The sequence below is a fragment of the Ascaphus truei genome, chromosome 1 (genome assembly GCF_040206685.1).
Source record: "Ascaphus truei isolate aAscTru1 chromosome 1, aAscTru1.hap1, whole genome shotgun sequence".
NCBI lineage: Eukaryota > Metazoa > Chordata > Amphibia > Anura > Ascaphidae > Ascaphus > Ascaphus truei.
In genome coordinates, this window is record NC_134483.1 from 55,499,759 (window position 1) to 55,523,699 (window position 23,941).

Below are 23,941 nucleotides of genomic sequence, written 5' to 3' on the forward strand. Positions count from 1 at the left end.
CAATAAAGAAACTAATAATAAACATGAATATATTTATTTGTCAGAAGAACTGTACATTTGGCTCAGCACCAGCACAATTTTAAAAGAATATATTTGAAAAGTGTGAAGTCTAAAACGACTGCATCAGGCATATACACTGTATGATAGTAACAGCTGTTACAGTACCTTCTTTCGCCTCTACCCAAAGGGGAAGACTCATCCTAAAATGCTTCTACAAATAAACCACTACTTCAAGTTGTTTTTTTAATGGGAACACGACAGGACCTGAACCGGTACTGTAATTTATAAACGCCTTCATTTTGAGGGGAAAAAAATGAAAGTATCTAAACATTACTAGTTATCTCCTAGTATTTTAACATGGTTGATATTTGGAACTGAACTATCTGTTGTAGCCTAAGAAATCTGGAAATATGTGACATTGAATGATATTGTGGCACTTTAAGCACACATACATACCATGTGCAAAAGCTCTCCAAGAATAATTGTTGCTCTGACAGATATATGATTGTCGCTGCTTGTAATGACTTCAACCAGTCCCTAAAAATAAACAGCAAAAATAATTAACACTTGGAATAGTTTTTTTTTCTCCTTTTTAAGTTATCATTTTGTAAACTCACCTCCATGAGACCATTTGTAATGAAAGCAGAGAGTAACAGGGCCAAATAGCTGTCCATAAGATCAGGCCTGTAAAACATACAATAAATATTGAAACTGTGTGTTAACTCAGGGGTGTTCAACTCCAGTCAACCCCCCCCACCTCCCAAACAGGTCAGGTTTTCAGGATATCCCAGCTTTAGCACAGGTGGCTCAATCAGTCTCTGCTTCAGCACAGGTGGCTCAATCAGTCCCAGCTTCAGCACAGGTGGCTCAGTCACTACCTCAGCACAGGTGGCTCAATCAGAGGCTCAGTCAAAGACTTTGGGCCTCATGCAGAGAGCAGCGCAAAAAGTGAAAGCGGCATTAATTGGCGAATTCTGCCTTGAGAAAGGCAGAGACCGGCAAGTTTTAAAAAAAGCGCCATTTTTTTTTTTAACAGAAACTCGCCGCGCGGCTGGAGAGATCCTAATCTCTCCACTGTTTAAAAACGGCCGTATGCAGAGAGCAGCGAACGCCATCTAGTGGCTGTTCGCGCCAAAAAAAAATGGCGCGATTTTCAACTTTTTTCCTCTCCACCAAGCAGCTGGCGCTCCGCGGCCGGTGGAGGAGAAAAAAAAAAAAAAACGATTTCTTTCCCACTAGTTTCAACAGCGCTCATAGCGCTAGTTGAAACTCTCCATATGCAGAAAGGCAGTTTTATGCCCTTTCTGCATATGGAGAAAAAAACTCTCCAATAAAGCTAAATTTTCTTCCCCTCTCCAATTCTAATTAGCGCTGCTCTCTGCATGAGGCCCTTTGACTGAGCCTCCCGTTCTGAAGCTGGGATAAAAACAAGAGAAAAGTGATGCATCCAAATTGGTCATTGTTCCTCAATAATATATGTAAATAATACTGGATAGCAATGGAAAGTCCATGAATGATATGGCAATTATCAGGTGCGGGCTAGGAGTCTAGTGCGGTCCACATGACCACCACAGTTGAAACACCATAACAGCCGCCCCTAGTAACCAATATGAAATGAACAGAGGCACTGGTAAACATATGCATATATGTAGGGGCGCTCTGGCCCTATTACCTTAGTGCTTGCAGGACTTCCAGATATCCAGGACGTGCAGTTCATCCAGGTAGATAGCCAGCAGGAAGATAGGTGAAGATGTGTTGCACTGCCTCAATTTCCAACTCCCAATGAGACCGGAAAAAATACAAAGTGAGCACTCAGCTGAATAACAGGTCAGGTTTATTGCAGGGTGGTGCAGCAAGGGAACAGCAAAGCCACACGAACGCACCTACGCGTGCCTTGTGCACGAAACGCGTAGGTGCGTTCGTGTGGCTTTGCTGTTCCCTTGCTGCACCACCCTGCAATAAACCTGACCTGTTATTCAGCTGAGTGCTCACTTTGTATTTTTTCCGGTCTCATTGGGAGTTGGAAATTGAGGCAGTGCAACACATCTTCACCTATCTTCCTGAAGCTGGGATAGCCTGAAAACCTGCCCTGTTTGGGGGTGGGGTTGAGGACTCTAGTTGAGCCCTCCCGTGTTAACTGACGCACACAGTACAGTTAAGCTCTTGTGCTTTAATATATTTAATCATTTCTAAAATTATAAAAACATTCATATAAAATGGAAGATTGATATTTTCCCAAAGTGAATATTCACGTTAATTTAGGAGGAATTCTGTTTTTTGGGGGGGTTCAGACATGAATAATTATTTCTCATACAGAAATATCTATTAGGAGAACACAGAAATACTTGATAAACTGCAATAAGGAGTCCCTCCTCTGCCCTAGTTTGTTACTTAAACCCCCGTTATGAGAACTAAACTTGTTGCAACAAAATGCATTTTAGGAGCTTCTGACCCAGAAACAATTAATGCTGCTACAATTACCAGTGCTCTAAGTAGGCATTCTATAAAATATTAATTTCGTTAAGTAGTATTCGGAATATATACCTGGAACGTGCACGGTGTGGAAGAATAGTTTTAGCCTCTGCTGCTACAAATCCATCCGAGAGTCTCCAAGATTCCTGAAACCGGCTTGGATCTTAAAAGGAAGGAAAAAAACCTAAAATGAAGTGCAGTAGCAGACAGTATTTAGATGTATTGTCTCTACATTATTGAGGTATCCTCTCTTTAATCCACCTGGAATCACCTGTCTCACCTTGTAAGCTATTAAGGCAATGTTGGAGCTAGTGATGCCTCGATGCATTTCTGCCTTCAAAAACAAATAATTATGTCTATTTGAAACTTCTCATTACTTACCTACGCTTAGAAGAGCTTCTATAAATTCTTCTGTCACAACAGGAAGAGGGAGGCGAAAAATGTCATACAGTACCTCCAGAAGACCTTGCTATAAATAAAACAACATTAAAGAAGTCATCAATGAGCAGATAAATAGAAAGACAGAAGACTGCTTTCTAAGAGTATGTGATGCAGAACAGTGCAAGTAAACATAAGATGGGCACTGCGGCACTAAGCAAACCAGCTCTGGGCTACAGGCAAGAGCTAAACGTGACCATGCTAGTAATCTTTATACAAGCGTCACACAGGCATTGTTTAATTGCCTAAACCTCTGTGCACTCTCCTATATGGCCATATTCTAGATTATTTTAAACCCTAGAAATGATGCAATACATTGAAAATTTACTTCATACAACCATGGTTATGAAGGGCCCAGTCCCCACATACATGCACAATATCTATAGATAGTAACAGAAATACCAAAGTAGAAAATGTCCATGGCACTACAGTAAAGAAAAAGATTAATTTTATTCATAAAAGTACATACTATACTAAACCAGGCGACGTTTGAGCCTAAACAGCCCATTTTTTACTTTTGTATAGGATCTTTTTTTACTTTGTAGTAATCCCAATACTAATATACTCTTCTGAGTAACTGGCGCTTTAAAACAGAGTTTATAGTAAGTCCAAAGAAAAACCTGTCCACCTGGGAAAGTGAAATGCAATGCGATGCTGGTAAATTGCACGGTGAAAAAGCAAACGTAAAGAAAATGATGGCAGCCACCAACGTAACATTCCATAACCGATTCCGTGCCACTTCTTTACGTACCCGTATTTCCATGTTTGGTATACAAAGTACCCCTATCAGAGACTGGATCCCAGAGTTGCCAGGTTTGCATAGGTTAATAATACCTAGGAATCACAAAAGAAAATGATATATATTATTACAAAGGTGGCAACATATTAGTGATGCAGACAATGCATTCTGAAGCAAATCAGTTCTATAGAGCACTTAGAAAGGCCATCCAACAAAGCGATTTTATTTTATTGTTTACAGAATGAAGCAGGGGTCTCCGGAGCTCAACCTCGTTAATTTCAGTTACGGGGAACCCCTGCTTCCGGAGATACCTCTGTAAGGGGTGCCGGCAACCGCTCTGCTCGGCTAGCAGATTTAACGCAATGGCCACTTTTCAAACCTCCCACGCCCTGCAGTCCAATTAGAAGTGGTGATGTCATCAGTGCAGATTCCTATTGGCTGACGTGACGTGGGAGCTTTAAAAAGCAGAGATACCGGCACCCACTACGGAGGTAATTATCTCTGGAATCAGTAGGTCACCGGAGCACGAAATTAATTGGTTTCAACTCCAGAGACCTCCTGCTTCCATCCTTTGTTAGAAAAAAAAATGGGGGGGGGGGGGGGGTGGGAGGTGGAAGAAACCATCACTGGCTTTGATTGCTCCTTTAAAAGACAAGCGTAGCATGTTTGGCTGGTCAAGATTGAATTACATGTCTACTGGAAGATTAATATGTTTGACTAGATTCCAGTATGAATTGTGACTTGTCTACAATGCACGTATGCTCAAAAGATGCAACAGTAAATACAAATAGTTTACAATCTTTCAAAGATGTGCACATCAACCTTTGAACCTTTAGTCTGTTGATGCCTCTCCTCAAAGATATTATACCACAGATAGCTTATCAAGGGAAAATTCACTCACGCATAGCACTCCCAAAGACTACTCCTGTTGGAAATACCCTCATTTTATTTATAACATGTTTCACCAGGAAGTAATACATTGCGAGTTACCTCTTGTTTTCAAGTGTGTCCTGGGCACAGAGTTAGGATGACAGATACATAGTTATAAATACATAGTTACATAAGTGAACAGTGTTATACATTATGTATAAAGACATTGCATGAACAGTTATAGGCATATGCATCAGTTAGAGACCAGACTAAAATATGAGACCGCTTTAGTTTTGAAAGAACTTAGACTGGTGGCATTGTTGTTGCTCTTAACACATACAAGCCGATGAAGAAATTCTCTGTGTCAGTATAACTATAGACAGGGCTCGACAAATTACAAAAAAACGCTACTCGCCAGACAAAAAGGCACTCGCCCCTCAGCCCCGCATTTTTTTTTTAAATGGCATATATTTCTAATCAGAAGAAATAATAACAGCCGAAGAAGCTTTTTAATAGTTAATTACATATTTAATAATGAGAATGTGAGAGAGGAGTTGAGTGTGACCCCTAGGCAGCGTGCTTGTGCTACTGCGTGAATGATAGAACTTCCAATAGTAATGCGGAAGGAGGTTGTAGGGCCAGATTTGGGAGGATGTATGATGAACTCTGTTCTTGCCATGTTAAGTTTAAATCGGCAGAGGGCCATCGAGGATGATATCGCAGAGAGACATTCAGAAACTTTAGTTTGTAAAGCAGGTGTAAGGTCAGAGTAGAAAAGTAAATTTGTGTGTCATCAGCATAAAGGTGATATTTGAACCCGAGATGTGATTAGGTTAAGAGAAGAGGTCCCAGGACAGAGCCCTGGGGCACCTCCACAGAGAGATCGATAGAGGAGGTGGTGTTGTTTGCAAAAGACACTGAAAGTATGGTGGTAGAGTTAAGAGAAGATCCAGGATAGAGCTTTGTTACGAATACCAAGAGTATGGAGAATGTGAAGGAGAAGAGGGTAGTCAACAGTATCAAATGCGGCAGAGAGGTAGAGTAATATGAGCAGAGAGTAATGACCTTTGTTTTGGCAGCATTAGTCAGTTATTTTAGTGAGGGCATTTTCAGTGGAGTGAGCAGTGCGGAAGCCAGATTGTAGAGGGTCTAGGAGAGAACAGGTGTTGAGAAAATGGACAAGCAGAGAATACAAGACGTTCAAGGAGTTTAGAGGCAAAAGGCAGGAGGGAGACAGGCCGATAGAAGAAAGACAGGTATGGTAAAGCTTGCTGTTTTTGAGTAATAAGATAACTGTTGCATGTTTGAAAGAGGAGAGAAAGGTACAAGAGTAGAGGTAGGAGTTCAAAATGTGTGTGAGCGTAGGGATTATAGTAGGAGCAAGAGGTTTTAGGAGATGGGAGGGAATGAGGTCCAGAGGGCAGGTTGTAGAGTAAGAGGAGATCAGCAACAACACATCCTCATCTGTGACAGCGGGGGAAAAAAGTCAAGGGAGGCAGGAGGAGAGTTGGGAAAAGGTGTAGGATGGGAGGAGGATACAGAGGGGATGTCCTGACGTATGGATTCCACCTTTTCCTTGAAAAAAAAAATTAGTTAGGACTTGTGCATGTTGATTAGTGAAGAAAAAAAAGTAGGTTGTTTAGCTTGAGAGAGGGCAGAGTTGAAAATTGTAAGTGAAGGAAGTCTGCGAGAGTGTGAGATTTCCTCCAGAGGCGTTCAGAGGAACGAGTGGAGGAACGCAGCATGCGCGTGTGGGAATCTGGCCAGGGTCTGGGACTAGAAGGGTTCGTGAACGGCAGAGAGAAAGTTGGGAATGTAGATCAAGAGGAGGAGGATAGGGCAAATCTACACACTGTGACCCTTAATCTGTACCGAAGTCTATTAAAACTACAATTCCCATGATTTCCTTAGAGTGAACATGCGCAGTAGGACATAGAACTATGACTTGAATGTAGTCAGTGTTTCCACTTCTGGGAAATCGGACCATTGAAAAAATAGAAAGTCAACCAGAGCGCTGACTAAAGCAGAAGGACCATAGATACAAAACAAGAAAATTCAGAGCACCACTGCCTCGCCTGCAGCTAAAATGCACTCGCCCCAGGCAAGTGGGCGAGTGCATTTGTAGAGTCCTGACTATAGGTACCAAACACTACAACCTGGCTACATTTTAGCAAACAAGAGACAGGGGTGCCCAAATGCTACATCCCATTGACAAACTGTATAAAGTTAAATACTTCACTAATAATATTACATTCTTGGTTATTTAGTTAACACTTTGGACAAATCGTCATAAGCCTGCATACCAACGCCACGGTATAACCAAATTAATGCAGGTTCTACACTACACTGTGAACCCTTCTTTTACCTCTGTAAGAGGGGAAGAACCATTATAGGTCCTGTTCCTGCAGCAAAATGGAAAGACCTCCCAAGTTAAAAAGGTGAAAGAGGAGGAGTGAGCTCTTGGGGGAGGTGCCACAGCCTCCAAACAACTGCTGCCAGTCAGAAATTGATTAACACACATTACCAGCAAGCTCAAACTCCCACACCCACCACATCATGAATATATATTTATGTCAACAAGAGAGCTACTGAGTGTGGCAATTGTATATAACAAGAGACAGGGTGCCCAATGCTACACCTCATTGACAAAACATATATGGTAAAAAAGTATAAAGTTAAATATTATTATTAGTGAAGTATTTAACTTTATACTTTTTACCATATATATGTTTTGTCAATGGGATGTAGCATTGGGCACCCCTGTCTCTTGTTATATACAATTGCCACACTCAGTAGCTCTCTTGTTGACATAAATATATATTCATGATGTGGTGGGTGTGGGAGTTGAGCTAGCTGGGAATGTGTGCTAATACATTTTAGAAAAGCAAGAAAAATCAAAGGCTATTTTCTTTGGGGGGAAAACATAGGCTGTACAACTGTGAAAGTTTTTTTTTGAAGAATTATATAGAGGTCTAAAATGGATTTTGATGCATCTGACTGGGAAGAAAAGCTTTATTTCTAAGCAAAAATGTACAACTCTTACAAACGTTACTTGGATGCAGATGACACTTTCCAACAAGGGTTGCAAGAAGTGTTTAAATTGGGAAGTCCCAGATTAAATAGCCTGCAATGTTTGAGACATTAATTCAAGATGGTAAAATATGTGCTTGCCATCCTAAACCATTTCTAATATAAACATATGCAAACTGTCCTCCAATGAAACTACAACTCACTGTGAAATGCTCAAAGAACTAGATTGGTCATCACTTGAGTCTAGGCGCAAAGTTAATCTTTCCAGTCTTGCCTTCAAATACTTTCTGGGCAAGCTGCAGCTTTTATCTGATATCTGACTCAAAAAGACTGTTTATGATTCCAAGGTTCAGCAAAGTATCCGGTCGCTCCTCCTCTTACCGTGCACCCCAAAACTGGAACAATCTACCGGAGACTCTCACAGCCACCACCAGTCTAAGTTCTTTCAAAACTAAAGTGGTCTCCCATTTTAATCTGGTCTGTAACCATTACATACATCTTGTATATAATGTATAATGTATAACCCTGCTCACTTACAGTAACTATGTATATGTAACCATGTATTTGTCATCATAACTCTATGCCCAGGGCATACTTGAAAACCGAGAGGTAACAATGTATTACTGCCTGGTAAAACATTTTTTAGAAATAAAAATAAAACAACAACAATTTACTGGATCACATATCTATATGTCGCATGCAAAAACATTTGGGCATGGTACACTGATTAAATAAAGCTGATCACAAACTGTGAACAACTCACTGCTGCAATAACCATAACCATGTATTTTCTTATAAAATGATATAATGGACATTGTGCAGTATAGTATGCAGACTTTTTCAAACTACAAATCTTGCCCCCCACACAGCTTAATATAATATTGGGGGTTTAAGCAAGAGAGATAAAGCAACGTGGGATGCAATGACAGATTAACAATATTACTCCTCCTGCCTTTCATTTATTTTTCTTTTAAATGTCGTAGTTGGGAAGGTTGAAAGGATGCTGATAAACTGAAAATTGGTTTGTGTTAACACTTCCACACGTTCTTTATCCAGTAAAGTGACAGAACTTCTAGTGCAAATCAGCTGATGTCTCCTGTATGACACACGCAACCAGCTCAAAACCCCATCACGCAGTATTATATTTTTATATATTTAATTATGCCAACTGGAGAGCTACTGGGAACGTGACCTCACATATACAGCAGTAAAACAAATAAGCCCCAATGCTCACCCAATGTGACAGATATGAATAATTTCTTTGTTTTGTCAGTTGTATAACTGTAAAGTATTGCAATGCTCCCGTAAGTGGAGGCGTGTTTTTACTCAAAAAATAAATGGGTAATTTAGTTCACTCGTTTGGCTAAAAGGTAGACCCTTTCAGCAGCTACCTGTACACTACCAAATTTATACTGTATCGTTTGTACTTCCTCCAAAGGAAAGAGAAAAGTGGAAACAAAAATCATAAATCAATGGCATGGGGTGCATTACATGTATGTGGTGCATAAGGGGTTACAATATCGGAGCACTGTATGTGCTGTGTGTGAGCTACAGTGCAGTTACAACAGCCTAAAAACCAGAAAGACACCTTTTTGCTGCAGCAAAGGATATTGGCGAAAAGGGCGCTACTGAATATAAATGTTATAAATAAATAACCACCTTCCTTCTTGGGGAAGAAATGTCTCAATGACGACTACAATTACCTGTATGTACTTGGACCTGCTGATTAAATACTATAAAATTGGTAGTATAGGACCTGCGGATAGGGTTTATACGTTGGCGTGGTTGCATATGCTTGATATGTTTTAGCCAAAAGATTGAACTAAATGACTCGTGCTTATGAGAAAAAAAAAAAACAAAGAAATTAATCAAGTAATTTGTCACATTGGATTTGCATCGGGGCTTCTTGGTTTAATGGCTACTGTATATCAGATAGTAGCTTGAAAGGCCACATTTTGTGAAAACAATATAGGTTCTCTTTTATGGAATATGAGCAAAGTAAAGTGAAAATCTGTATTTAAGGAACAGAGAAGGGCATTGTAAGAGTTTCTTGCAACTTTTCAGTGGGACACCGGGGTACTTTGCAAACTGTTATACATGTTTTGGTTATATTATATATTTAAAATGTAGAACACGAGCACTAACCTGCCCACGATCGGAATGTTGCCACAATTCCCAGTTTACTCGCTTGGAATCGGGCCTCTCTGTCTTCTCTGTTGAAATAAATATGCCAAGAACTGAAAACTCTCACACTGGTTGTATTACTGTAAACAAACATCTTAAATATTGCATATATTAGAAAACATTATATTCGTACTAGTTCTCAAAAGAATATCAAGGAAAACCACTGTTTAGTATACAGAATTAAGCATACCATCATATATTCTCATGCATCCAATTATCTGAAGTACTGTGTGGAATTCTAATATAACAAAAGTATACTAGCTATACTGTTATAAACAGTTTACTGCAGATGGTTAACACTATCATGTACCATTTCTGAAATCAGTTAAACATTTCAGTGTCCAGTGTACACTGGCGACACACTTTATTCGAGCTCGGCTAGTCCCACGAATTCGGGTATACCCGGGTGTATTGAGGTTTGTGACTGTTTTCTGCCCGAGTGCATTGAGGTATTTTCCAGGCAGGAATTGAAGCATTTTATTCCCGCTGGCTGCAATACTGCACAGTATATATATATATATATATATATATACTGCATTACAATTCATGAATTTATGCCATCTGGTAGACACGCGAAGCATTGCAGCCTATTAAATCCTAATCATTATCATTTAACAGATCAGCCGCCCGTCAGCCAGGCATGAACCCAGGCTGGGAAAGCAAACGCAACGGGGCTTGTCAGAGGTGAGGAGCGGCGCATTCCAGGTATCTGCCAGGTACAAACTGGGTATTTGCTCGAATAAAGTGTGTCGGTGCAGTAGCAAGTGGCAGCTTTCATTTTAAAACAGGAAGAGAAAAGTTTAAACTAAAAGTAGGTGCATCTGAAGCATAAAGCAGCTCATACGACATCTCTGCCTTAAATTCGACTATATTCAATAATAAAAAAAAAAAAAGACTATAAAATGCCCAAATCTCTGTAATTTAAATGATGTAGAGAAGTCATTCCTTAACTTAAAATGCAAGACATTTTGACAGCATTGTAAGAAGGTTAATCAATCCCTCAAATCTTCACATCAGCCCTTCTCAGAGAGCTGGGCACATAGGAAAGAAAAGCTAAAGCAGGACATTATGCTGCTGCAAAAAGGACTTTCAAGGGTAGATCATCAGTTCCTTAAACCAAATGGCAAAACAACAACTTACATCTCCGTACACCTCATTATTGGACCCCAACAAAATCAAATGATTACACAGTAGATGAGTCTAAGAAAAAGTTCAACCTATGTTAAATTTAGATGACAGATACTTACTCTATATTTGTATTTAGAGTATACTGTACACAGTATATGGATCCAGTGGAAGCCAAACAAAAAACCACACTGAAACATCCAATAAATACCTTCCTGACACAAAAAACAGCAATCCGATATCTCTGTGGATCAACATCCTTCCCATGTTTCCTTCTTTGGTATATCCCTGTATACCTTTCCTTTCTAAAAAGATGTCCAACCTTATTATTTAAAAACATTTTTTAAGGTATCTATTGTATCTGCCATCACAGTCTCCATGGGTAATGAATTCCACATTTTAACTGCCCTTATTGCAAAGAACCCTTTCCTTAGTTGCTGGTGAAATCTCATTTCCTACAACCTTAAGGGATGACCCTGTATCATTTGTATTGCCCGTGGGATGAATAATTATTTTGAACGCTCCTTGTATTGACCCCAAATATATTTGTATATTAGTTCTCATATCCCCTCCTCTAAGGCTGCCGGAGTCGCGACGTGCGCGATTGGGACTTTCTAATGTTAGATAATGAGGCAAGCTAAATACTCCTCCTGGCGGTCACGTAGAGCGAGCGTTGATGCTGCGACATTTTGTCAAGACAAGTGAATTTTTCTGTAGCGTGACGTCAGCGTCACGTGAGCTGGTTCAGCTGAGGGCGAACCAGCTCCATGACGCGTTCGCCACACCCCTTAATCTCCTGCAGCTTAGTACATGGGGTGTTCACACATCGTGCGGGAGACAGCTGCGCACACTGTCGAGACGCCGGAACCCTGAACGCAGCCTACGATGCCTCTTTTCTAATGTAAATAAATCTAATTCAGCTACTGTGGCCTCTGCTCATAAATCAGATTTTCCATCCCCTTTATTAATTTGATGGCTCTTTTCACTCTAGTTCCATAATGTCTTATGGAGCAGTGCCCAAAACTGTACTCCATATTCAAGGTGTGGTCTTACGAATGCTTTATAAAAGGGGTATAATTATGTTTACTTCCCTTCCATCCATTCCCCATTTAATGCAATATAAGATCTTGTTTGCTTTGCAGCTACTGCAAAGCCTGCTTTCTACAGGTACTCCTAAATCCTTCTACATCAAGGATTCACCTAGTTTTCCCCATTTCATTTGTAAGTTGCCTGTATATTCTTGTTCCCAAATGCATAAACATACATTTATCTGTATTAAACCTCATCTGCCATTTACCTGCCCAAGTTTGCAGACTATCCAAGTTCTTCTGGAGAGAAATTACACCCTGCTCCGATTTTACTACCTTACACAATTTAATATAAGCACAGATTTAGACTTTGCTTTCTATGCCAACCTCAAGGTTATCATTAAAAACATTTAAAAATCAGGGGTCCTAGTACTGATCCTTAAGGTACTCCACTCGCACCTATAAAGTTTCCATTTATGACAACTCTGTTGTCTATCCTTCAACCAGTTTCCAATCCAGATGCAAATATTTTTACTGAGTCCAATTTGCTTTCTTTTGTACACTAACCTTGTGTAACACTGTATTAAAAACCTTTGCAAAATCTAAGTAGACCTCATCAACTGCATTACTCTGGTCTAAATTCCTACTTGTCTCCAAGAAACTAAAAATCTTAGTTTTCACGACCTAGCCTTCATAAATCCATGCTGACTATTACCAATAATTTTGTTATCCATTAGGTACTCCTGAATATTATCCCATACTAAACCTTGAAGTAGCGCGCCCCACTATAGATGTTAAGACTGCAGGTCTGTAATTCCGCAATTGTGATCTAGCTCCCGTTTTAAATATAGGCACTACGTCTGCTTCATGCCAATTTTGTGGTCTCTAGCCTGTGGAAATGGAGTCCTTGAATATTAAATGTAATGGTTTGGCCATTACTGAAATAAGATTCTTAAGAAACATTGGGTAAATGCCATCAGAGCCAGGTGCTTTATTTACTTAAATGTTAGCAATCCGTCTATGAACCTCTTCCTCAGTTAACCAAACATTTGTTAGTATAGAGGCCAGAAGGAAAATACTGGAGACCAGGGGCCTCATGCAGAGAGCAGCGCAAAAAGGAATCTCGCCATTTGCCGGCAAAAATGGAGGTTTAAACCGCCGGAAAAGGCAAGTTTAAAAAAAAGCCATTTTTTTTTTTTTACTTGAAATTCGCCGCGCGGCTGGAGAGTTTCTAATCTCTCCAGTTTTTTTTCCCTGCCGTATGCAGAGAGCCGCGATCGCCATCTAGTGGCTGTGCGTGGCAAAAAAATGGCGCGATTTTCAACATTTTTCCTCTCCACCAAGCAGCTGGCGCTCCGCGGCTGGTGGAGGGGAAAAAAAAAACAACGCGATTTTTTTCCCCACTAGTTTCAACAGCGCTTATAGCGCTTATAGCGCTGGTTGAAACTCTCCATATGCAGAAAGGATTGTAAATGCAGTTTTCTGCCCTTTCTGCATATGGAGAAAAAAACTCTCCAAAAAAGCTTAAATTTTTCCCCCTCTCCAATTCTAAATAGCGCTGCTCTCTGCATGAGGCCCCAGATTGTGATGAAGGACTCTGCAGCCATACTCACTCATGACCCTTAACAGGGACCACTGCCCAAAGGGAAAGAAAAGCAAATGATCACAACTTACTTGAGTTGCCCTTCCGCCGTGTCTGGATTATGTCTGTAGTGAAAATCTGTGTACGGTGCTAGAATTTGCTAAACAAAAACAAGAAAAATGGTCTGGGTAAGTTTTAATGATCACAAGTCAATCTTTTGTTTTTAACATTGTCTCAAATATTCCAGAAGTAGAAATCAGTAATTAATTTAACTAGATTTCAATGCCTTGCCGACATTTCCAATATCACAAACAGCATCACTAATCAAAGTGGTCGGTCTTCTGACTACTGAAAGTATAAAATGCTTTTAAAAATTAAAGTTCAGTCGGTCCTCGGTTATCCAACGGAATCCGTTCTGGAAGTAGCGTTGGATAGTGAAACCGTTGTAAAGTGAGTTCCATCAGTGGCGGTGAGCGTTGGATAACACATTCGGCGTCGAAAAATGGCCCTTAGGGTTGCATTGTAAAGCGTTGGATATACCATTCGTTGTAAAGTGAAACGTTGGATAACGAGGACTACCTGTATAATAAACATATCACAACAAATACATTTGCCATTCCCTGTGTGCATTGCTGCAAAACTACAAGTAAGCCTATTGTTGATTTACCTGCCTGTGCTGCAAAGGTATAAAACCTACTGTTGCAGTATCCTTTATTATTAGATGGGATTATGTGGACCCTAACAAAGGAGTCCATGACCAACCTAGTATGTCATAAGGGCACTGGAAGGGTTAAAATAGATGTAAAAGGGCAGATTTACAATTAAGTATGCAATAAGGATGGGAAACAAGGGGAAAAAATAGAATACTACATAACTTTTTGACTTTCTAGGACTGGTGATGTAACCAGAAACCAGGGATAAATTACAAACAGCAAAAAGAACCTAACATTGTTTTCTTGCTCAATTTACACTAGAACAGTAGCTGGCATCTTACAACGTAATCGTCAACATTGCACAACATGAGAATGCAACATTGAAACAACTTAAACCATGGAAAGTAAACTAAGCACTTCCTACCTCCAATTCTACATCAGCTCGCACATACTGCCGGGTCTTTGGATGATTAAGAAGGTGCAAAATTGTGGTAATAAGGGCCTCATTTATTCGACTTAACTGGCAGTCAATCACATTTTTTAGGATAGTACTTAGCCCGCCTCTAAGAGCCACCACTTCTGGGTTCTGAAGTGCTGAAACGAGAGGCATATAAACTTACTACTGTACATTAGAAAATGTCACTTAACGGTGATCAAAACAAAAATAAAAAACATTTCATCACTACTAAATCGTTTAGTGTGCGCGTGGTGGGTGTGCTTGGAAAGCATAACACATCAGCAGCATAGTTATAGTACCCACTCATTTACTGTACCCCACAGCTGATAGAGATGCCAGTAATAGAATTTATAAGGTAAAATGTCGAATACACAAAACAACTTTTTCCTGGGGGGTGCGATTTAGCCAGGTTTACCTCCACTAATGCCAATACCAAAAAGTTTGGACATACTAGTTCAAAAGGTACCGAGCTCAGTGCTCATAAGGAGTTGCATCAGGATTCAAGACCTACTGTACTATCCTGCAGAGATTCCCATGTTGGCCCTGGGGGTATCACTTCTTTAAGAAAACAACAAGCGTAACCATTCTCCTTTTCTTTCCACTGCTGCAGTGAGGAAAGTTCTTGAAGAAGCACAATGCAGAGCGCTGAAAAAATGAATTTCTTATGCAATCTCACCAATGCTTTGGGAGTCAGAAACACCACCACTAAAGTATTACGATAGACTCAAACTGAAAGGAACAACTTAATGGTGTTTAATGGATTTGTATTTTAACTACGTAAAAAACAAAAACCCATTCCTAAAATATTAAACTTGCATGTTGCTTTATCAATGGTTATTTTACCCAGGTTTTATTATGACCTCTAATTAACATGTTAAAATAATCCAGGTGCATGCAAACCTTCAGCAATCAAAGTATTGCACTAACCTAGCTCACAGATAATGGCAATGCAGGCGCGCACCATCCTGTCTCTCTCCTGCAGGCCATCGTTTCCAACGGCTACTAAGGAATTGGCTATAGAACTAGGAAATAAGGAAGCATTCACAGTAATCATCTGTAAAACACAAGCAGATTATTAGTTCAACCACAGTTTCCAAGCGCTTTTCAATTGTGTTTAATGTATTCAGTGCACAATTAGTTGGGATCATATGAAATTCACAGCTATTGAGCCTTGGTTTGTTAATCAGCGGTTTGACTCTATACAAAATGTTACGCTTGAACGGATAAATATATATACATACATGGGATGTATTAGACTTTAAGATTTGGATATCTAAAGTTTCCTAGAGGGTGTAACAACTGCTAGAGCAAATTGTGTAGTGATGAATATAATATAAATATTGTCGTCCTATACATGCACAAACGTTTGCCTTTATTTCATTTATCGCTTGAGTGAAATGACTGGTTGCAGCTTTCACTGCTGTTCATACCACCCCAAGAATTTGCTTGATCTATTGGATCAAGAGTAGAGGTCAATTCAGGATATGTGTGTACCATACAGAATGACAGGGTTACAGAAAGGGTGTTTACACAGTCAACAGAGGACTGTAGATGTGCAACGAAAGCAAGTTCTGTTTTGGTGCATAGTACAAAAGCAAAGCGTGTTTGTCGAGTTGCAATCATACTGCACAGATGAAACACATCTGCCACTTTCCAAACACTCAAAGCAATGGCTTACATACAGTATAAAATGAAACAATGTTAATTTGAGGCAATTCAAAAAGGCAAGGTTGGTCTGTGTTAGTTTGTTATAAACAGTCGTGAGAATGTATACACTAAATATATAGAGCAACGTCCAAACTCTTCTTCACAGATTTTCACTGTGTATTGTCATCTTCACAGATGTTAGGTTTATGAGATTTTATTTTAACATTGCTATTGGTAATATAGGTCTTGATTTATGATTTAAATAAATGTGTTAAAAAGCTTCAAATATACTTCTGTATCTTTATTATTTACAACTGGCATTTTCTTTCAACTTTCAGCTGCACAGTTTTAGAATAAAACCTTTGTACTCATATTCATATGTGCACATCTACAGATAAGGCATAAACACAAATATGAAAACCTTTTTTTTTATAGCTGCAGTGTCATTTAATGTGAAAGTGCTGAATCGTGCATTAACACTTATTTGGGTAGGGCTGTGTCTAAGTATTTGTGAAAACACATGAACATCAGTTCCTTCAATAGAGAAAAATATGAATTCCCAAATGTATAGTACGAGGGCAGGATACAAAAAAAGAAAGAGTGGAGTGGGGGATTTAAACTTTAGTGGTATATTTTACTATTATTTTTTAAATAGAAACAGCTTTTACCCAACAGTACAATGACACAAGGGCTACGTCTTACTGTACCTTTCTGACTAGTCGAAGTGCCTGCGTCCTTTCTACTTCATTACTCTGTTGTATATCTATACACCTATGGACAAATAAACAGTGATTTAATTAGCCTGACCATGGCAATTAACTAAAAGTAAACCGTTCAACTAGGCAAGCAGTACAGATTATTCTGTTATACGTCTGTCTCTTGTACTGTCCCCTTAGCTACCTCAATCCCAGCTGGAATGACATGAATCACTGCGGTAGATCAGCAATCCGCCTTTTTGTTGTAAATGAGTTAACTTTTCAGATTTTATTCAAAGCATCATTTATGAAGCTCTAACCCTCATTAGTTTATTTTAGTTGTCGTTAGCTTTGACCCAATGTGACAATTGGGGCCATATTTACTAAGCAGTCTTTCAGCCACGAGGCACCTTCCGGCATTGGAAGACCTTCAAAGTCAATGAGCTGGTAAGAAGACTTCTCCAGTACAGTAAATATGGACCTCCATCCTTATTAAAGCAGCAATACCCAACCTAAAGTTAACCGACATCCAGGGACAGCCCTCTGCCTTGAGTTATTTGAAGATCTGTTACCAATAGAAACTGGAGTGCCATCTTTAGGTGATGTCATAGATTTCTTTTGGCTGTCCAAGGTTGACTCCTGGCAGACATTTTATCCAAGACAAGAATTATTGTCTTGTGGTAATGCTCAGGAAGAGGAAGGAGATGAAAAAGGCCGGGGGGGGGGGAGAGAAGCACTCTGGAGACTTTATAAACAGATACAGTTGCTTCGTAATTGAACCACACCCATTATAGTACAATAGCAAGAGTCCAAACAGGCATTCCAGTGGACTTTATTAATATGTACTTATTTGATTAACCCTCGACATTTTGGCCCCTACATGGGACTTTCTCAAGACAAACGGGATAGAGCAGATCACTGCAAAGGCATACTAATAGTAGCAGGGTGTCACTGAAAACCAACTGTTGGCACCAAACCGGTTGTCGTGATGGTAAACTACAGTAAACAAGGAAGAAAAGCCAGGGGCTTAACACAATGTATGGGATACAAGTTGGAAAACACTGCATTCCTTGTAGCTTTGTTGTTGAAAAAAAGGGCAGTCCCTTCAAGGGGAGGAGTATTCATACAATCAACCTAATCTCTCTTGTAACAACACTACTTGTAAATAGATCTATATGCAGGGAAATGGTTCACGCAGTCTTTCCCTTTTCAGGTTTTGTTCGCAAATGATGGTACCATAATTGGTTTAAAAAGGTTTAAGGGGGAAGTACAACAATTATTTAACAACATGTGAATTAGGCGGACCCTGAGAAAATAGAAATTGACCACTTTTTACACAGGAAGAAAATAATTGCGGGATGTGGGACTTCCCATACGAGTAGAATAGCCACTTCTGCTTCAGAGGGGATTGCAATACCTAGAGCAGGAGCAGCCAAGTCCAGTCCAGTCCAGTCTTCAAAGGCCACCAACGGGTCAGGTTTTAAGGATGTCCCTGCTGCAGCACAGTTGGCTCAGTCATTGATTGAGCCACCTGTGCTGAAGCAGGGATATCCTTAAAACCCGACCTGTTGGTAGCCATTGAGGACTGGAGTTGACCACTCCTGACATAGGTCATTAAATGGACACAAAGCAGAAGTGGTGATTGGAAAGTTGAATCGCACCAGGTCCCCAAAAAGCACTGACAACTTTCCAATCACCACTTCTGCTTCCTGCCATCGCAAGATTGGAGTGACGCGCTGAGGATCGGAGGCTGCGCGGGTGCTGACGGCGGTCTATCTCCCCCTCGGGCCATCACGTGTTCACTAGGAGAGGAAGATTTTCCCGGACGGACTGGATACATTATCACGTGTCTTCCGGCACTCGGGATCTTCGCGCCACAGAAGGGAGACAGCACGGAGGCTAATCGAGACGGCGGCGTCCCCTCCACGGAGAAAATTGCATTGGAGGAGGGCTACACGAGGGATCCGTAGGGGCACTGACCCAGGCCCGCTACACTCCAGGATCTCAGGTAGCGTTTCCCATTGGGACTCCTCCTATATACACGCAGCTCACAGCATCTCTCCCTTCCACTTCTTCCACACCCACGCTTTTGAATCGCCTCGCAGCTTACCTCAGCGGTCCCGCTCATTATTTATATATTTTTTCATTATTCTATGGTACCCTCTGTTTAGAGCTGTTAGTAGCCCTCAACCTATTCATTAAATGGACACACTTACCTGGCTATTAAGTAATCTACTTTCAGCTTTAGCACCTTTTGTAAAATACTGGAATCTCTGATAAGATACCGAAGGGCCCTGAGCCCAGCTGCTCGTACTTCTTTCGCTTCATTCAATAAAGCTAGTCGCAAACTGGAAAAAAAAAGACATGGGTAACATTGTTACATTATACATGTTTACTGATCAACTACAACACTTCCTTCCGCTGTTAACTGATAAATGATCCAAATGCAAGCTGTGTGTGTACAGACAGAATCTGGGGATATTTTATTGTATAAATATAAACAAATAAAATGTTGTTGTTTAAAATGTTCTCTTATACTTCTATATTGGAATTTGGCTTTGCAATAAAGTAAACAAATTATAAATATACGACAGGTTTTCCACAATTTTATGAAGGTTTTAGATACAAAATGATTTGGGGCGGATTAATATTTAGGCTACTATAAGGATCTGTGGGGGATGGGGTGTGTGAAGCAGGGGGTGTGTGAAGCAGGGGGGGGGGTGAAGCAGGAAGGGGTGGAGTTAGACAGAAAGGGGCCCCTGCTGGGGCAAGGGGGGGAGGGGTTGGCAGAGGGATATCGCGTGAGAGGTGGGGGGAGGGAGGAGAGAGTGGGGGAAAGAGTGGGGGAAGGAAGAGGGGGGCGGGACGACGAGATATTCACAACAGTTTTGAAGCCTGGCAACCACTTAATTTAGACATCTACAGTACTTTTCACACTGGCAGTAACACAAAATGTGTGGAAAATGTATAATGAACCAAAGTCTAGTTTGTATGCTGAAATGAATGGAAAGGCTTTCATGCCAGATCTTCCTTCATTGAACTTACGCTGTTTTAGATCACTGCGCTTTCATTTTAAAAAGGAATCTTTTAGTCCTGTGATACTTAATGCATTTCAGATTTACTACTAAACTACACAAACAAGACTACCCTATTTATCTTATTAACGCCATGTAAAAAGGATATTTAAAAGGAAAATCTGCTAGAAACACATTCTGGCTCTTACCATATGATTATGTCTTCATGCGTAAAACCTAATTTTTCTTCATTATGGCCAACATTGCATAAAAGCTGCAGGGAAAAAAATAAAACCATGAATTACCAATAACGTTTAATGTTCAATATTTTATGTTCAGAACGACAGCAGTGTGTGACAGACATGCCACTCAAAAAGAACACACACACACACACACACACACACACACACACACACACACACACACACACACACACACACACACACACACATTCAGGGAGTTACCAGCAATTGGTACAGAGACCTATAGAGTATCAGTTAGTAACAATCAGAGGGTAGATACAGTAACCCACTCCAATCCTACCCTCAATACAATTTGGTTACACAACCAGAATAATGTGTCTTTTGTTGTGAATTTGACAATGAAATGTTGTTGTAAATTCTAGTATTTGTCCTGTAGAGAAGCAGATTCGTTGGTGATGGTTTTAAGCGGACAAACATTAGCATTCTTCATAGATGAGAAATCATAGTAATTGCTAAAAACAACTCATTTTCATTTACTGCCAATTTCAACATTTTCAGAAATGGAGATTTGTTATATGGTCATTGTTGATCTTAAAACATTATTTAGATAGGTATTTTACATTTCTGGAATACTAAAGCTCAAATTCAAGATACGTACAAAATTAAAGAATATCAATTAACTTGGAAACGGTCATGAATTAATAGCACCAATATATTGGCTAACAAACACTACACACACTTTAGCTGTAGGACAATGTACTGCTATCGCTCAAATATGTATCATGAACATATCACACAAATTGCAGCTGTGGACAATCTGTAGCCAACCAAGTGTTTTCCATGTTACATTTCTAATGCGTTATAGCTCCTTTTTATGTATTCTTAAATCCCAACTAAGAAAGTACACAAAGTCCCACACATTAAAACACCAACTGTATAGCTCTTTTACCAACCTTTCACAACATTCAATTACAGGATATATCCTACTGCAATTTATCTTTTGCTGAAAACTGTTCCCAGCAATATGTGGAGATGCTCTTGTAATAAAACAATGATTAATATAACAGGAAAGCGTACTACAAACTTGTGGGTGCAATTTTGTGAGGAATTTGCACACAAAAAAACCTGCCCCTCCCCACCCTACAGTAGCCTAATTTTATTTATGTGTAGATATTTTTAATGTGGCACCAACAATATATAGAGCTCTTGAAAAAATAGACGGAATAAATGAAATAAAATATACACGCACGAGGAAAAGTAATCCCTGCACCAGAGAGATTACATTCTAATTCATTCCTGTAGCAGTAGGCATGAAACGCAGCCAGTTACAAGTGGTTATCAACTTTCTGTGGATATGACCATATCACCAAAGTGTCCCTGATGAGATTTCAATATTTATTCCAAAGATTTAATGGAGAAAGGAGTGGAAGGATATCAAAATGGTGTCTGTGCACCTGTAAACTGCAAAGATAATTGGCACAGTCTTAATAGTTTATGAAAAACACAAATAGTATTCCCAGCAGCTGTGTGTTTTTCTTAATTCGATCAAAACTTCTGTCCTTCAACAGGACCTTTGTCAAGACAAAGTTTCACTTGAGTATCGAAGGACATAACACAAAAAAGGCAAGGCATCCGCGTTTTGTAGGACCAAAAACACGTATTAAATCACAACAACTTGCATTCGGAAAAATAAAAGGTACTAATATACAGCAAAAGAGAAGAGGAACCACTATAGGACTGGCCACAGTGGGAGATCATGCAGCACTGCTATCTGACTGCTCTTCTAAGGTCCCACTACATACATGTAACATACATGTAAGTCTATTTATAGAGTACCCAGTGTACTCCGTGCTTTACAAAAGGGACAGTACAGTACAGGGAATTATAATACAATAAGTGCAACAACAACATAATCATAGCATAGGAAAGGAAATCCTTGCCCCGGAGAGCTTACAATTCAAGTGGTATGTTGGAGACTTAGGCCTCAGCCAAGCTTCACGCTGGCGTGCTGAGGCTCAGGGAAAGCGGGTGCTTTCCCTGGCCTTGCGGGTGCTTTCCCTGCGCGCCATCAGGGGGCGGGCCGGGGGCGGGCCAGTGGTGTCACGGAGCTGGTTCGCCCTCATTGGGCGAACCGCTCACGTGACCGGCCCTACGCTCCGGCAAGCGGGGAAATTTTTAATTTCCCTAAGACCTACGCTTCTGCACGCTGGCGAAGCGTAGGTGAGCCCCTACTAAATCCGCTCAAATTGCGGCTGTAGGGGCTCAGTGCTGAGCAGAAGCGCGCAAGCAACAACCATGGACAAGACTTTACAGAGACAGCAGGTGAGGGAATAGGTGCAGTAGATGGCAATGCTTGGGCACTATGATTGCTAGGAGTGACTATGGGTGTGGGACAGAAGCCATGAGTCTAGGCTATTAAAGCTGCAGTTCAGTCAATATCCTGCATGTGTGTTTTTTTTAAATAAATCAGTTCTGTAGTAAGAAAAAATACTTTTAGCATTTTCTGTTTTTAAAAAAACAACTTTGAAAGAGCAATTTTCTTGTATTCTATTTTAACGGCCATTTGCTAAGGCACTGCCCCTTCATGTCCTGTCACAAGCCCTGTCACACCCCTTTGTCAGCCCTGCCCTCCCTCTAGCACATGTCAGGGCAGGAGTGCTCATGAATATTCATGAGCTTCCACTGAGACACAGAAGCAGAAGAAAAACAGATCCCTTCACTAATTATGTCACCAAATTTCGCCTATCAATACATGGAGAACGAATTGAGCTGCAGCTATACAGTTCTTTAGGTAATTAGAGATTGCACACATAAAACTATTGAAATAAAAAAATTAATTAAAAAAAAAAAAAAAAAAAAAAGACTGAACTGCAGCTTTAAAAAGCTTCATTTAAGAGGAGAGTTTTACGGTTTGTCTTAAAAGTGGGGAGAAAAAGTGCTTGGTGTATAGGTGTGAGGGCATTCCACAGGTAACTGGCAGTGAGAGAAAAGGATTTAAGGTGAGAGAGCAGTAGAGGTGAAAGGGGTGAATAGAAGACTATTCTAGGTAAAGCGCAAGAGACAAGCAATCAGAGCTGGTATGTTGGGAGGAGCAGATGAGTGGAAAGCCTTGAAGGTAAGGAGGTGAACTTTGTAGGTGATCCACAACTTGATGGGAAGCCAGGAAAGGGATATAAGGAGATGAGTAGAGACTGTTTTGGGAGCAAGTAAAATTATTCAAGCAGCAGAATTTGACAGATTGCAAAGTAGAAAGTTGTGAGGCAGGGAAGCCTGTTAGCAGTATGTTACAATAATCCAGACGGAGAGCATAAGGACAAATTTTAGCCATGCCATGAATAGAGAAGGAAAGGGAGGAGTTATATGTCATTCTAAGGCAACGTGCTTTGGTGACAGGATGGACAGTAGTACCGTTGACGGTGATGGAAAAGGGGGATATTAGGTCAGGTTTAGGGGATATAGCCAGGAGGCAATCAGAAACTTGGGACTGGATTGCAGATTTCAGGTTAGAGGTGAATAGTTTTTTCTTTTTAGCCAGTTTACTTGAATAAAATAGCGGCTGCAAAGATTAGCATCCACATGACTGAACATCTAAACCCTTAAAGATGTTTGCGTTTTTTTACATCTTTGGGACGAATAGATAACGCCTTGGTCTTGATGATCGATGTTAAGGAATCTCCAGGCTTTAATATTTGATCCAAAAGAAAATTTATTTTACAGACGAGACACCGAGTATTCTAAAACTTGCCTTAAACTAGCCCGGTTACATTCTGGGTACGTGCTGGGTGTAACCTGGCTAGTTTAAGG

At 40.2% G+C, this 23,941-nt stretch overlaps 1 protein-coding gene across 3 annotated transcripts in view; it reads right to left on the minus strand.

Annotated features, from left to right (window-relative positions):
- Positions 1 to 23,941, minus strand: part of RICTOR (RPTOR independent companion of MTOR complex 2) — a 175,548-nt gene that overhangs the window by 51,331 nt on the left and 100,276 nt on the right. For all 3 annotated transcript variants that reach the window (XM_075588547.1, XM_075588553.1, XM_075588543.1), the window contains exons 4-15: positions 20,144 to 20,208; positions 19,137 to 19,268; positions 16,933 to 16,996; positions 15,506 to 15,632; positions 14,546 to 14,715; positions 13,561 to 13,628; positions 9,695 to 9,762; positions 3,662 to 3,744; positions 2,854 to 2,941; positions 2,545 to 2,635; positions 618 to 684; positions 457 to 537 (exon numbers count right to left, since the gene is read on the minus strand). In XM_075588547.1, coding sequence (XP_075444662.1) covers positions 457 to 537; positions 618 to 684; positions 2,545 to 2,635; positions 2,854 to 2,941; positions 3,662 to 3,744; positions 9,695 to 9,762; positions 13,561 to 13,628; positions 14,546 to 14,715; positions 15,506 to 15,632; positions 16,933 to 16,996; positions 19,137 to 19,268; positions 20,144 to 20,208 — 1,104 coding nt within the window. The remainder of the gene's footprint in view (positions 1 to 456; positions 538 to 617; positions 685 to 2,544; positions 2,636 to 2,853; positions 2,942 to 3,661; positions 3,745 to 9,694; positions 9,763 to 13,560; positions 13,629 to 14,545; positions 14,716 to 15,505; positions 15,633 to 16,932; positions 16,997 to 19,136; positions 19,269 to 20,143; positions 20,209 to 23,941) is intronic.